General features: G+C 38.5%; 1 protein-coding gene across 1 annotated transcript; it reads left to right on the forward strand.

The window, feature by feature from the left end:
- The first annotated feature begins 985 nt into the window (after positions 1–985).
- Positions 986–9,640, forward strand: noc4l (nucleolar complex associated 4 homolog). The gene is made up of 15 exons (XM_041810061.1): positions 986–1,155; positions 1,300–1,420; positions 1,641–1,747; positions 3,449–3,556; positions 4,697–4,846; positions 4,939–5,041; positions 5,147–5,181; positions 5,273–5,323; positions 5,442–5,553; positions 5,678–5,738; positions 5,879–5,989; positions 6,213–6,376; positions 8,931–9,013; positions 9,095–9,208; positions 9,367–9,640. Exons 1-15 carry the CDS (start codon positions 1,003–1,005, stop codon positions 9,484–9,486), a joined length of 1,593 nt encoding a protein of 530 aa, XP_041665995.1. The 5' UTR covers positions 986–1,002; the 3' UTR covers positions 9,487–9,640.
- The last annotated feature ends 4,725 nt before the right edge of the window (positions 9,641–14,365 follow it).

Here is a 14,365-nt window from a genome sequence, read left to right on the forward strand (position 1 = left end):
CATCATAAAGGGTTTTTGGCTGGCCAACCAGATTGCAAGAGGACTTTAAATGCAATATGCTTTGTAACTGTACCTTGAGAAAGAGCAGATAGTGGATAGAAAAAATGTCATTCTACTGCTAATTATTATCAGAATCCTGGGGTTTTTACTCATTTGGGCGCTATGAATCAAGACATCTTGATTATTTAAGTTGTCAATATGTTTAACATTTACACTGTCGTCTCAATATATTCATGAAAAAGAATGCCATTGAATTCATCTTTTTCAATTGTCGTTTACAGAGAAACACAGTGGCAACACCTAGAGTTGAAGCTAATAAGTACAGTGCAGTTCAGCACAAGCAACATTTTTTAGTGCAAGCCAAATTTCATTTTATGTTTAGAATTTGATGGGGACCAATTGAAAATGGTCCAAGGGCCATAGTTTGGACATCCCTGTCATATGTAATGCATGTTTTTTTTTTTTTTTTTAATTTCCACAGTGAGAAGTGAGTTATTGGGGTACACGATACATTTTATAATTATTTTTATGATAAAACCACACAATTTTTTTCACATTTTTTGAATCGGCCTTAATATTTGTGATATAGATCACATGTTCACAGAAATAATCTGAAGGTATCCAATGATTATGATACAGTTTTACCATATTAGTTGCTCACTAGAGATAAGGACACAAAAAGCCGAAACTTCACCCTCCAACCGCTAGGAGGAGACAACGGTGTGATAACCTGGAGTAATGTGGCGTTCACAGACCTGTGGACAGTAAGTAAAATAAAATTTCAACCTCGACAATGTTGCTGTGAATCCACGAAAGTTATATATTACAGAAAGTATTGAATAAATACCCACGTGAACCGGTATTGATATAAAAACACATTGAATGAGCATGAAAAAGTATAATAAGATAGTTGTCTGATTTTATGTCTAATTTTATTTTAAAATATACTTACACACTTTGTTTTCTTCAAACGCTACCTGAACGCCGCATCAGTCAGAAATCATGGCGCCGACCAAGAAACGCAACGTGAGTTTAGCAAAAACTACAGAAAAACATGCGAAAGTAGCTAAAATAGACCTTAATAACAAGCTTGAGAAAATTCTTGAGAGCAGAAAACATGCTAACGACGTGTTTGACGTCCTGGAGGTCCTTGAGGTAAGAAATACGGTAACAAGTGGCTTTCATATACATACATACACAGAATACATGCTGTTGAGCTAGCTATTTTGTAAACAAGCAGGTTTTCTTTTTGTACGAAATTAATAACCCCCATGTGTTGTGTCCTGGCATCTTTTTTAGTCTGAAAAAGAGAAGTCTATTATCAGTGCTGTTGATGCCTGCAGTAAATTGTTCTGCACGTTATTGGAAAGGAAAGAGCTGTTTATGGGAAAGCTGCCTGAAGAAGACGATGCTCTGTGTGGTGAGTAAAGTCTGGTAAACCTAAGCAGGTTTCACACCAGCAATACTATACATATAGCTTATAGGACACATGGAAAAGCAGACAAAACTAATGCTGTAATTGTGCTCAAATAAAGTCGAAGTTGGATTTCAAGCACTGCCCTAATTGTTAACATTTCACTACAGCAAACAATATCATCATGCATAATTTTCTCTGTCTGTGTGTATATGTTGTGTTTCAGGAGCATATAGTCCTGAAGAGAAGTACCACATATTCATGAGACACCGTTACAACAGCTGTGTGGAGATGCTGCTGGAACACCTCAGCCATGAACTTTATGGAGTAAAGGTAGGTCACTGAAAGATTGAAGATGCTTCACATACTTTAAAAGGAACCCCCCTTCTTAAAATGGGGGGAAATATTTAGAGTTACTGAGGATATGTTTTATATGAGTTGTCCCTTATTTGTGCAGAAATAAATGTTGGGCATAGGCATAAAATATAGTCTAGTATTACTTTGAGTATCATTATATAAACTTAAAACAAAAAGTAAGGAAATTTGTGTTTGGTACATTATTTCTTTGTTGTAACAATGCTTCTTGGCAATAAATTTTATAATGTTGGAAAGCCTGTTTATTACCCTTTTAACTGGTGCAACATTTGTAAGGAACATGCATTTGTGGGTTGAGCAGCAGAGCTGAATATGTGGGTTGCGCCCATGAAAAATGTGCTAGATCTTCTCTGCCAGAACCATACACAGCCACAACAGTCTGGCACTTCCTCCTCATACTGGTCACCAGCATGGTCACACACTGCTGTGGGATGGCATCCCATTCTTCAACCAGCATTTTTCCCAAATCAGCCAGTGTGGTTGTGTTGGTCACTCTGGCATGAACAGCACACCCAAGCTGATCCCACAAGTGTTCAGTGGGGTTGAGGTCAGGACTGCTGGCAGGCCATTCCATCCCTTCTACTCCCAAATTCTGGAGGTAGTCTCTGATAAACCCCGCTCTGTGGGGGTGAGTGTTGTCATCTTGGAGGATAGAGTTCTTTCTGACAGGGAGAGAAAACAGTATTCTTGGGGTGTTGTCTTCTTGGGACGCCCACTTCGCAGCCTGTCTCTGACATTCCCCGTTATATTGAACTTGGCCTTCAGTTTGGAGATGGTACTAGGGTTCACTCCAAACAATGCTGCAACTTGGTTTTGCGAACACCAGCTTGAAGTTGCCCAACCTACGGGCCCTATCCAGATCAGTCAAACGTGGCATGCTGATTCTTGAAGCAGACATCTACTGACCACTGTAGCAGGGCCCATGCTCACAGGTGCTGCCAAGCAGGCACCTGTACATATATATATATATATATATATATATATATATATATATATATATATATATATAACGTTTTTTTTAACAGTATTTTAAAATTACCTTCTCTTTGGCTTTGATTTATAACCTTGAAAACCTTATAAATAATTTACAATAACAAGGTAAATCCACCCGGGATGTGCAATGTGGGATTTTTGCCAATTTCTGACACCACTAACGATACCATTATACAAATGTATTTTTTCATACCTAAAGCTTGAGTCCTAAGGGTACACTTAAAAGTTAAAATATCAACAAAGAAATAAACTTCATTTGTCATAGGTCTTTTGGCCCTGCCCCAAAAATCGTCAAATTTATTTATACTGACAGCCAATAATTACAAAAGTAATTGGCTGATATTTACAGCAAATATATTGGCTGTAAACATGGACAGAGATGTTCATAACTATTGACACATTTAATAAACATTTCTTATCTATCTGTACTGATATCATGGCATTAACATTATGCATCTCTAGTAACATTAATTGTTTAAATTTTGTGCACTGTCATGGCATACCATCTCAAATCTACAAATTGAAACTAAAACAATATATATTTTTCTATTGTTTTGTATTTGTTAAAGTTATTATTACAGGTACATATACAGTTGTTAACATTGTGTTGGTCTTTGGACCAGAGAAAGGAAATTATTTATTTACTTTTTTATTAATAACTAACAGGAGAGCTCGCTGTGCTGCTTGATGAAATTTGCTGCTGCAGAAGGACAGCATCCTCTCGAGGACTTGGATTGGTCTGAACACTACAGCTTCCCAAGACAACTCATTCAGGTATGACTTTCACTCTATTTGCACAATGTATCAGCAGGGATTTATATCTGATTCAGGCATTCAGATACCATGTGGTAATGTAAGGCTTTGTGTAGTTGTACCTTAATTAGTATTGAAAATGGTTTGATATCCAATAGCGCAAACTACATACAGAGGTGGTCTGGGATGCCTTCATGCAGATTGGATTGGTAGAGTAGTCCTAAGGTGTGTTGGTACAAATTGAAGACTGTCTTGTAAACTGACATGGCCTAACAAAAAGCATGGCATTGTTTATGCCCTTTCTGTCTTGCTCAGAGTGATGGAATTACAGCTCTTATTATCTTATTATTATTATTATAGAGATCTGAACTTTTTGGCTCTGATCAGAATGAGGAGCCAGTCTTTAGGCTCCTGAACGGCTTGTCATTTGGTACCATTTTGCTTTTTTTTATAAAATTAAAACAACAATAAAAACACAAAAAAGGAGGAGCCAGCTTCCATCACCCACAAAATGGGCCAGCTCATGGAATCATGTTTGCAATTGACACATCACGAATCCTTTGTAACTTGACATCTGGAATTGAGTTTTCATTTCAGCCAAACCAGTACCCTGCAAGATTTTCTTGCTAAATAGTAATCCAACAAGTCCTTGAAGACAACTATTTTTATGACAACATGAGAGAAAAAAGCTGTAAAAAAAATGCACTGCCAGCCTCTTAGCTTGTGGCTCGTTGACCCTTATTCATTTGTACTACTGCAAACAGCATGTAGGAATACCAAGCCACAGCACAAGAGCCATGGGAAAGATGCTTGGTCTGTTTGCATAACAGGTGGGCAAGTAAGTTCTGATGTAAGGCTATCACTGATGATGCATTGTTATTGCATAATTCAGATGCATGTACTGGTGTGCACTCACTTGGTATCTGCATGCTCAAAAAGCATGCTAATGCAAAATGTCAGTATGAGATTTCTTTCCCAAAATCTAGACAGCAGTTTTGGGATCAGTCATTTCCTTTATTAGTTTTTATGCATTACTTCAGTCAAATCCCTGTGTTGCCAACCAAGACAGGAAATATAGCAGTTTTCTTCTGAAGCTTTAAAATCTTCAATCTTATAGTTCTTTGCAGCCAACATGACCTTTTCTTGCAATTTTGTGGTCAGGCTGTGATGGACAGACTCCTGTCCAAAACTGCAGACAACTCCCTGCTGATCTCCAGATTTCAGGAGTTCCTTGGATTGGAAGACGTCCGCTACTATGTCATGAGCTCCATCCGTGAGAATGTGGGCAGAGTCATGGAAAAAAACAAAGGGGTAAAAAAAAAAAAATTTTGTTTCTTGCTTTCATTCATGAAATCTAGATACATTTAAATAAAAAATTGCTTGTTTTTTCTTGTTCCTCTCAGGCTGTGATGCCCGTATATCAAAGCAATGTGTTCACCCTCATGTCCAACATCAGTGTGCCGAGCCAGGAGTCAGAGCTTACAAACTTTATGGTCAAACAGGGAGGTGAGAGGGAATTACAAAAATTGCTTTAATGTAAGTTTATTCTTTCTCTGACAACAGAGTTTCACTGTGATAACACAAGTCAGAAAAGTGTTTGTTTTTTTTCAGCCAAGCACGAGGACTGGAAAGCTGCCAAATTGCTTGTATGTAAATATTTGTTTTCACATTAACATTACTCTTGCAATCTCAGTTATGACTAAATATTGAATTAGTTTTTTTTTAACATCATTACAGGAACACAAGCGCACCTTTGAGAGGATGTGGTTGGGCTTTCTCAAGTATAAGGTATTGTCAAATATACCTCAGTTTTTTAAAATATCTTGTCTTCTTTCTGTGATCAAATTTTCTCTCCACATCTGTGAAGTTGCACCTTTATGAATGTGCTTTGCATCACTTATTGTAGCTACCAGGCAACATGTATAAAAAAGTCCTTGTGATCCTCCATGATGCCATTTTGCCGCACATGAGTAAGCCCACACTGATGATCGACTTCTTGACAGCTGCCTATGATGTTGGTAAGTTGTGTCTATGGCTTAGAAGTAAAACTACTGAAAGTTTACTTTTGAAGAAGTACAGGATTTTATATTCCAGAGGCTTATTATAAAGCAAGTTGTATTTTTTCATGTTTTTATCAACCAGGTGGTGCTATCAGCTTACTGGCCTTAAATGGTCTGTTTGTCCTCATACACCAACACAACCTGTGAGTAAAATATTTAAATCATATCACACATAATGGTTACAAAATCACAGGAAATTGTAGAAGAGATACAAACAGAAGATGAGGCTCCATCTTGATATTTAAGAACAATTGTAGATTGTAATGCTTGTATGTTTTTACAGAGATTACCCCGATTTCTACAAGAAGTTGTATAATCTGCTTGAGCCTTCTGTTTTCCATGTGAAGTACAGAGCTCGCTTTTTCCACTTAGCCAACCTCTTCCTTAGCTCCAGGTAAGATTATCCATGCTTTTATTCAGACTTGTCTTTTTATAATACTGGATAGGTGAATAGTTGTAGTAGATAATCGCCCACAGCACAAAGGTTGTAGATTGCCAACAAAATTACTATCTGGTCTAAATAGAATTCAAATGCTACTGTAGCTGTATCTGGAATAATTAAGCTGCTGTCATGTCTATACCTATTAGTAATAATGCTTTGTGTATGTTGGCTTCAGTCACTTGCCAGTGTACCTAGTTGCTGCCTTTGCCAAACGCCTAGCTCGTCTGGCTCTCACAGCTCCGCCCACAGCCCTCCTCATAGTGCTGCCCTTCATCTACAACCTGATCCGACGTCACCCATCCTGCAGAGTCCTCATTCACAGGCCCAGCGCTGGAGATGGTAAGAATTTGTAAACTAAGTTATATATAACCAGAGTCTGAAATTAACTTTTTGACTCATCAGCCAAGTTGGTGAGTAGATGAAACTAGAAAAGCACCTGGAGAGCACAGACCTCCGCCATTAGCCCTATCTCCAAATAGTGAAGAATTCTTTAAAAAATTCCTGGATCCGTCCCCATGTGCCCCCCACCACGGCATTTGCTGATTACTCCCTCCCCAGTAGGGTGGAAACACGGTGAGGCAAAGCATTGGCTTCGCTACGGGTGCCAACAGATGCACCCATGGTCTCACCGGACAACTGGTAGTCATGGCAGAGGGTGAATATTCCTCTGTTCCTCCCAGCATTGTGAGTATTCTTGCTACAGTTCACTGTCTTTCTCTCTGTTACGCTCCTACTCGTCTCCTCGACCGGGCGTGCATCTTTCAAACTCTATAAACTCCAAAACTTTGAATAGAAACACACCCAAAAACTGCTGCTGGGATTAAAGTTACTCATGTCCGCCATCTCCTGGTGTGAAGTGGGAACAGCGCAGACCTCTGCCATTAGCCCTATCTCCCAATAGTACAGAATCATTTAAAAAATTCCTGGATCCAGACAGTGATCCGGATCACTCCCAAAATCTAATCAGTTCTTCTTGAAAATTTCATGAAAATCCGTCCGCAACTTTTTGAGTGATGTTGCTAACAAAGGAACAAACCCACCTAATCCCATAACCTCCTTGGCGGAGGTAAAAATCCACTTGCCAAGTGTGTTTTTCTCCAGTCAAAATAATGAATGGTGTTTTGCTGTCACAAACACATCTATTTCAGTACGGTTCATTGATAATAAGTTATTTTGTTCCTTCAGATCAGATCACAGATGCGTTTATTAAAATCAGAAAAAAATAAAGAGAAAATTTATTTTCTTGGTGTTCCTACATCGCACTGGGAGACAGGCTGATGGACTACCATTGACGTGGTCTTGCGTCCAAGGAAAGCCTGGGATAAAATTCTGACAGTGTCAGAAAGTTAGGATGTCCAACCACAGTGTGACTGCTGCAATGACCTACAGTATGTCGACTAACAGACCAATAGGAAAGCAGGAAGAAATGACTTAACGATAAACGCAACACTGGGGCTTATAAACAAAGAAGTTAGCATTAGAATGGGACAATGCCAAAACTCAGAAGTTTGTGGGATTCCAACAAGGAGGAAAATCTTGATCTCAGATGTTTTTCTAAGCATATGAATGCTATAATTATAACGGCTCTGTTGTTGCTTTGCTTCGTTATTAACCACGGCACTGGCAGTGTAGAAGCATGATGCACACTGATGATGTTTATTTCTTGCATATGGATGTATGTTGTAGCCTGCTATTTTGGGTAGTGGTGGTTGTCATGGTACAGTCTGCACACATCAAACTTGATGTCTTATGAGATTCATGTCGCACATTGCGCATGCCAGAAACTTATAAGATTCTAAAAATGCATAGTCTGTAGGAGACATTAGTTAGTCAAACAATGAAGAGCATGTATGGCGTTGTGAACATTTAAATTGCTCATTTCTGTAGGTTAAATACAGACATGTTGACAGAGGATGAAGAAAGCTGAATCGAACATTTAGTTGTAACCAGTATCCCTTGAAATATCAGTACTTAACAACTGTTTTTGTGCAGAGGTCGTTCAGAAGTCTGGTTTATGCTTCTGTGTCAAGTCGATGCTGTAGCCACGCCATAGCAGTCTACGCTGTAATGAGCACCACTTGTGTGTTGATCTGTCAGGATCGCCCTGCAATACTCAGCCCAAATGCTACCCAACAGTGCAGTTTTTATGCCACTCCCCAGTTCTGTCACCAAATTTTCTGCTTGTTTGTGTACAGGAAACAAATGTAACTGAAACCAATTATGTTGGATTCGGAGCTGATAAATATTGAGCAGGAGTTGATTATACTACAGTTGTTGTAAAGATAAAAAGAGAGGAGACATTGGAGGTGATAGAAGGCACGGCTGCTGTATCAGGGCAGAGAACAGGGGAAAAGTTGTTCACTAGTTTGGCCACTGTGAGGCATGGATGGAAAAATGCACATCTGATATTTTTGAATGCCAATATGTAGATTTGACTCATGTATTTACCACCCTTTATTTTGCATTAGACCACAAAGAATATGCCTTTAGACATACTCATTGACTGACAGTCACCAGTGCTAACCAGTAGACCAGTCACAGGGCTTGCAATCTGTGTTTTAAATTGCATTTTTGAGGAGGTGCATGTCAGAAATGTATGTAGGCCTCTGAGTAGGATTCAGGGCCTTGCAGACTTTTGACTAAGATTAAGGCTTAGCTTTAGTACAGACAAAAAAAATCCCTCACCGTGTGGCACATTGTTCTCTGAAATACTTTCCCCAAAGGGAAAATCTTTTTAATTTCAGACCCTGTTCATAACCATTTGAAGTGCCAGCAGTTTTAGATTCCCAGTGTGATTTATCATAGCAATAAGACAACATAATTTAACAGTGATGTACATTCTTTTTTGAAAGCTTTTAAGATTGAACGTTGATGTAGGTATTGATATTAACAGAGCTCTTGGAGGATCCATATCTTATGGATGAAGAGGATCCTGCTCAGTGCCGTGCTTTAGAGAGCAGCTTGTGGGAGATAAAGGTGTGTACAAATGAGTAATTTAAGACTACAGCAGAGTTATTTGTCAATTCAAGTTAACAATCTTTATTTCTTGTGTTTCAGACTCTGCAGAAACATTATCACCCAGATGTTGCTAAAGCTGCTATGCTGATTAACACGCCTCTATCAGAACAAGAGGATGACATCAGTGAGGTTTTGGAGATCACGACATTTGAGGTGATGTGCTGTCTAAAAATAAGTGGCTTTGTCTGTTTTTACTGTGATTCTTTTTTGTTAGACCACCCTTGATAATGTTAAATAGAGCCAGTGCTAGTTCTATTTTAGTTAGGAATGATTAAAATGAATAATTTGCCCCATGTTTTTTTGATTCCCAGCTGATGGAGAGAGACCTGAAGCAGTCTCAGCTGAAGAACATCCCGCTAGAGTTTGAAACTGCCACACAGTTACTGAAAGAAGGAGGAGATGTGTTAGGACAGCACTTCTGTCTTGGATGAAAGAAGTAATATGACAAAAGGAACTGCATTTTCAGCTTGCAGCAACAATAAGAAAAATATCTATAGAAATGCATTTATTCTTGACCTGTGTATCTATGTCTTTATGTTTTAGATGTGCTGTTTATGCACATCAATAAAACCCATTTTCTTAAAATCCTATTTCAGTCATGCTTATTTTTGGGCTTACAAATGGAAATATTACAAATGTTTTGTATTAAATGAATCAAGAGTATTGTTTTACTTGCTTTAAATTCAATTTCAAATGTAAATATGGATAGCATGGTTCATTATTGCTGGGGATGGAACTTTAATAACTCACAATTAAAATCTATCCAAATCTGGGCAGTTTAAATCTATTTAACTAAGAAAATATTGCATAATTGACCTTTTTTATACAGAAAAAATATACACTGTTTTGTGACCTTACAACCCCTTTTGAATATTTAACCAGTAAGGAACTGTTTTTTTTTTTTGAGATGTTGATGAGTTAGGATTGATTTAATTAGAAATGAGTTTGTCCATGAATTTAGTTAGATTTCATATTTTATTCTGGATATGGTAAAAGATAGTCATTAAATAAAACCCATAACTTAGTATTATGACACTGTATTATGGGTTCAGCTTATCCTTTCTTTCCATGGTTATAACATCAAACTGACATACTACAAAACTCTGCTGCTCTTATAGACTTAGTCTACTGCACCAGAATTTGTTACACCCCATAAAATGTATTTCAGGCCTTTTTCTACAGCAGACTTTTATAACTGAACTCAGTCTGCTGCACTTGATTAACAACATACTGTTAGTTGCTTAGGATGATTAGGAAACAAAGCAGTATTTGATTTCAGTGTAATGGGTGGCCAGAAAACATGGCTCCAGCTGTAGCTAATGAGTATCTGCTGTAGATCTAAAAAGGGAATATGTATTTCGCAAACCTGTTAGCCAAAAGATTGCTTAAAGTGCCAATATTTTAAGACTGTATGATTTGGAGTCACCTTTCAGTCAAAGTTAAAAATTATAACAGTTTTAAATTCACTACATTCACACAGTCACAAAGTTATAAAGTGAATTTGTTCAAGCAGCCATACTTCAATCAAATATGCCATGAAAAGATTTTGTGTTATGTAATGCAGAGGTCCAACATTTGGTCACATTTTTGATTGGCCAACCTTGTATTCAGGAGAGGGGTCAATGTCAAGGCCAATGGCTGTGACTTAGATCTAAGTATTATGAAATTTAACATTAAAACATAATCGATGGCTAAAATTCTCCTGTGGCTACCAGAAAAACTCTGAAATTAGAGACCTCATAGTCACCTGGCTCTGCCCAATGTGGTGCTGATCCTGTACCTGCAGCACAAACGGCGCCAGCGTGATGACTCTTTGTACACAGCTGAAGACTTTCTCTACCTGTCATCTACTCCTACCCACGCATGCGCGGATTCTGGCCTGATGCTGATTCACTGAAAGCATCCAGCATAACAAACACTGCGTCTTTTTCCTGGCCTGAGTGATTAAATTCATGATCAGTGCATAAGAGTTACCAGCAAAAAACAAACAGGAAATAAGAAATAAATTTTCAAAACAGTTCGTTTTTATGTTGGGACTCCTTTGCTGAGGGGACTGCAGAACGATTTTCTATTATATGGGCAGCTGACGGAGCTATCGGCGTGATGTCAGAGCAAATAATCAAAATATTAAAACGACTGTTTAGTGCGAACTGTAATGGACTGGCATGAATATTTCGCTGGGCCAGTTGTTTTGATCACACATTGATGCAAATTTTCAAGTCCTATATGTTTCCTGGCCAGGTAGTAAGAAATAAATTTTGAAACCTGTTTGGGATTCGAACCCTCGACTACATAATTAAAAATCTGCGACACTACTGCTCTCCCATTTCATCTGCTTCTCAGATATTGTCTAAGTAATGTGATTTAAATGTCAATATAGGTCAGTGCCATTGGGCTCTGTACAAAATCGACAGTCCCCCCCCATTTATATAAATAGAAATGTTACAGACCACTCCATTGATCTTATTGCTAACATCACCCGGCTCATACATCGTCATAATGGGCATTTCTGTTAAATACAACACAATGAACCCCTGTCTTGTAGAAATGGCAATTCAACCACCGCTATCATACCATTTTGGAGATAAGGAACTCATTATTTTATTCACTCTTTCAATCAAAATATGAATAATAACAATAGCATTATAATCCCATAACATTTCTCCTTCCACACTGATGTTATATAGAGCCGCTACTAAGTCTTAACTGCTGCCTCAGGCCTATGTGATGAGAAAGGCAGCCTTGCCTGTGAGCCTGCGCTGAGGGCAACACATCCAGCCTTTACGCTTACAGATCTAAGTACACGCTTACGGATCTGAGTACAAATCGTGTGTGGTACAAGTGTTGCAAAAGTCACGTGTGTATGACAGCCAACTGAGAGGCAGATTCTGAACCTAAATGAACTAAGTCCACAATTACAAATTGGTACACAAATATGCAGATTATTGCACATATTTGTGGATCTTTGTACAAATTTGCAAAACTTAGCACACATTTGCAAGTCTTCACACGAATTTGCAGATCTGTACACACATTTGTGGATTTGTGCACGCACTTGCGGATCTGTGCACGCATTTGCAGATCTGTGCACGCATTTGCAGATCTGTGCACGCATTTGCGGATTTGTGAGCGCATTTGCAGATCTGTGCACACATTTGTGGATTTGAGCACAGATCTTTGTACGCATTTGCAAATTCTTTTGCAACAATAATAGCTCCATAGAAGGGAGTGTACAAGTTGTTAAAATTTCAGAGAAAACTTGATGTAGCAGTTCTTTTATATCCTCCCAGAAATGTCTGTAGAAGGCTCCAGGAACCAGGGGCTTCATTCAGAGCAAGGTCACCAATCACTCTACTAATTCTGCAATTGTTATTTCATCATCACATGTTTGTTTAAAGTTATCTTCCACTTTAGAGATAAACTGTTTTATGTCCTTTAAGAAATTCTGGCAGTCTTCTTTAATTAATTTAGAGCTATATAGCTGGCTGTAAAATTTAAAGATTTCTGTGGAGATTCTTATTTCATCATTAATTTCAATATTATCAATTATTAGTGAGCTAATATTGTTTCTTTCTTGTCTTTTTTTTCAAGATTGCAGAAATATGCTGAATTTCTTTCCTCTTCCTCTATCCACTTGGCGCTAGATCTAATGAAGGCTCCTTATGCTTTTTGAGTGTAAATGTCATCTATTTTCAGTTGAAGATGTGCTATTTTCCCTCTTTTCCTCTGTGGGGTCTGGTTTGTTACAGTAGGCATTCAGTTGTTGAAAAATGACCTGTTCTTCTCTATCAAGATTTTTCTTACATTGTTTACTAAATTCAATTGTGAATTTCCGAATTTTATATTTGAGAAACTCCCATTTCTTTACAGGTGTTGTGAGTTCTTCAGAATTTTTTATCTCTGTAATAAGACATTTGAGTTTTGGCAGTATTCCCCCCCCACTTTTTTTTTCTTTAATCAAACTGGCATTAAACTTTAAAAATTTATTTGAGTTTTTCTTTGGTTTTTTTGGTCTCAAACGTAAGAGGATAGTACTGTGATCAGTAACTGTAGCAGCAGAAATATCAGAGCTAATTTCATGACACAATAAGTTGCTCGATATCAACCAACAGTCTATTCTTGACTTGTGGTTTGAATTAAACCATGAATATTTGAATATTCCAGGGTTTAAGTATCTCCAAGCATCAGTAAGATTTTATTCATTACAGAATGTAGAAAACATGACTTTAGGGTGACTTGTGGAGTATTTAGAAGGGTATTTGTCATAGAATTCATTGTGAGTTAAGTTGAGATCACCGCCAATTAAAATGTTATTGGTGGAGTGTGCTGATTTCAGATTGTCCAAATGTAAACTAATTTCCTCAAATAATTTCTTGTTACTAGATATCTCATTATAACCATAGATGTTAACTAATATGAACTTTACATTATCAAGGGTTATAATAAAGATCAGCCAATGACCATTAACATCTGCATTGTGGGAGATTATCTAACTTTAAGGTTTCTTAATAAGATGGCGACCCCTGCTGATCTTGAAGTGCCATGGCTGAAGTAAACATTGTCTCCCCATTGTTTGGACCAAAATATTGCATCATCACTCATAGAATGGGCTCTATTTTCGTAGACCAGGCGTGCAGCGCCTCCGCCGTGCCAACGGGGTGTGTCCAGGGCATTTTACAATTTTCGTGCACGGCGCAGCGCGGTGCACCCACGCCTCCGTCCCTCCAACCGGCACAAGTGGCAAAGAGGGAGGAGAGAAGGCATGAGTGGGTTTAACACAGCCGAGTGTAATCTTCACCAATCAAATGAACGCCTCTCCTTGCCTTTAAACGCGCTGCGGGCAAGGCGCAGTGCCAATTTCACCTCGCCACCACCATGGACAAAAACAGCAGTAGCAGCTCCAGGCGGCCAAACTTCTCCCAGAAGGAAACTGATGATCTGCTGGTCCGGGAGGTCCAAGCTAGCAGTACCAGAATATATGGTAATATGGTAGACCTGATGATGCAAAAACTGCCTGGGAGGAAGTTACTAATATTGTCAATCAAGTTTGCCCAGATATTCTGAGAACCGCTGCCCAATGTAAAAAACGGTTCAATGATGTAAGGAGAAGGGCCAAAAAAAAAGCTGTCAGAGCAAAGAAGGCACACAGTGGCCACAGGGCTGCGCATCAGAGGCCACAATGTGCGTCACCGTGTGGACCACCTCGCAGGACAGATGTAATCTGTCCCTGTTTCATGGATAGGAGTACAAAATTAAGTGACAATTACATTAAACACAGCAGCAGGCTAATCCAGGCATCATGCTTGTGAT

The sequence above is a fragment of the Cheilinus undulatus genome, linkage group 17, assembly GCF_018320785.1.
Source record: "Cheilinus undulatus linkage group 17, ASM1832078v1, whole genome shotgun sequence".
Classification (NCBI taxonomy): domain Eukaryota; kingdom Metazoa; phylum Chordata; class Actinopteri; order Labriformes; family Labridae; genus Cheilinus; species Cheilinus undulatus.

Excerpts from the sequence above, each read along its gene's own strand:
- noc4l (XM_041810061.1), top strand. The coding sequence starts at position 1,003 with ATGGCGCCGACCAAGAAACGCAACGTGAGTTTAGCAAAAACTACAGAA. Across the intron at positions 5,739-5,878 it reads CTCATACACCAACACAACCT|AGATTACCCCGATTTCTACA; the intron begins GTGAGTAAAATA and ends ATGTTTTTACAG. Across the intron at positions 9,014-9,094 it reads GCAGCTTGTGGGAGATAAAG|ACTCTGCAGAAACATTATCA; the intron begins GTGTGTACAAAT and ends CTTGTGTTTCAG.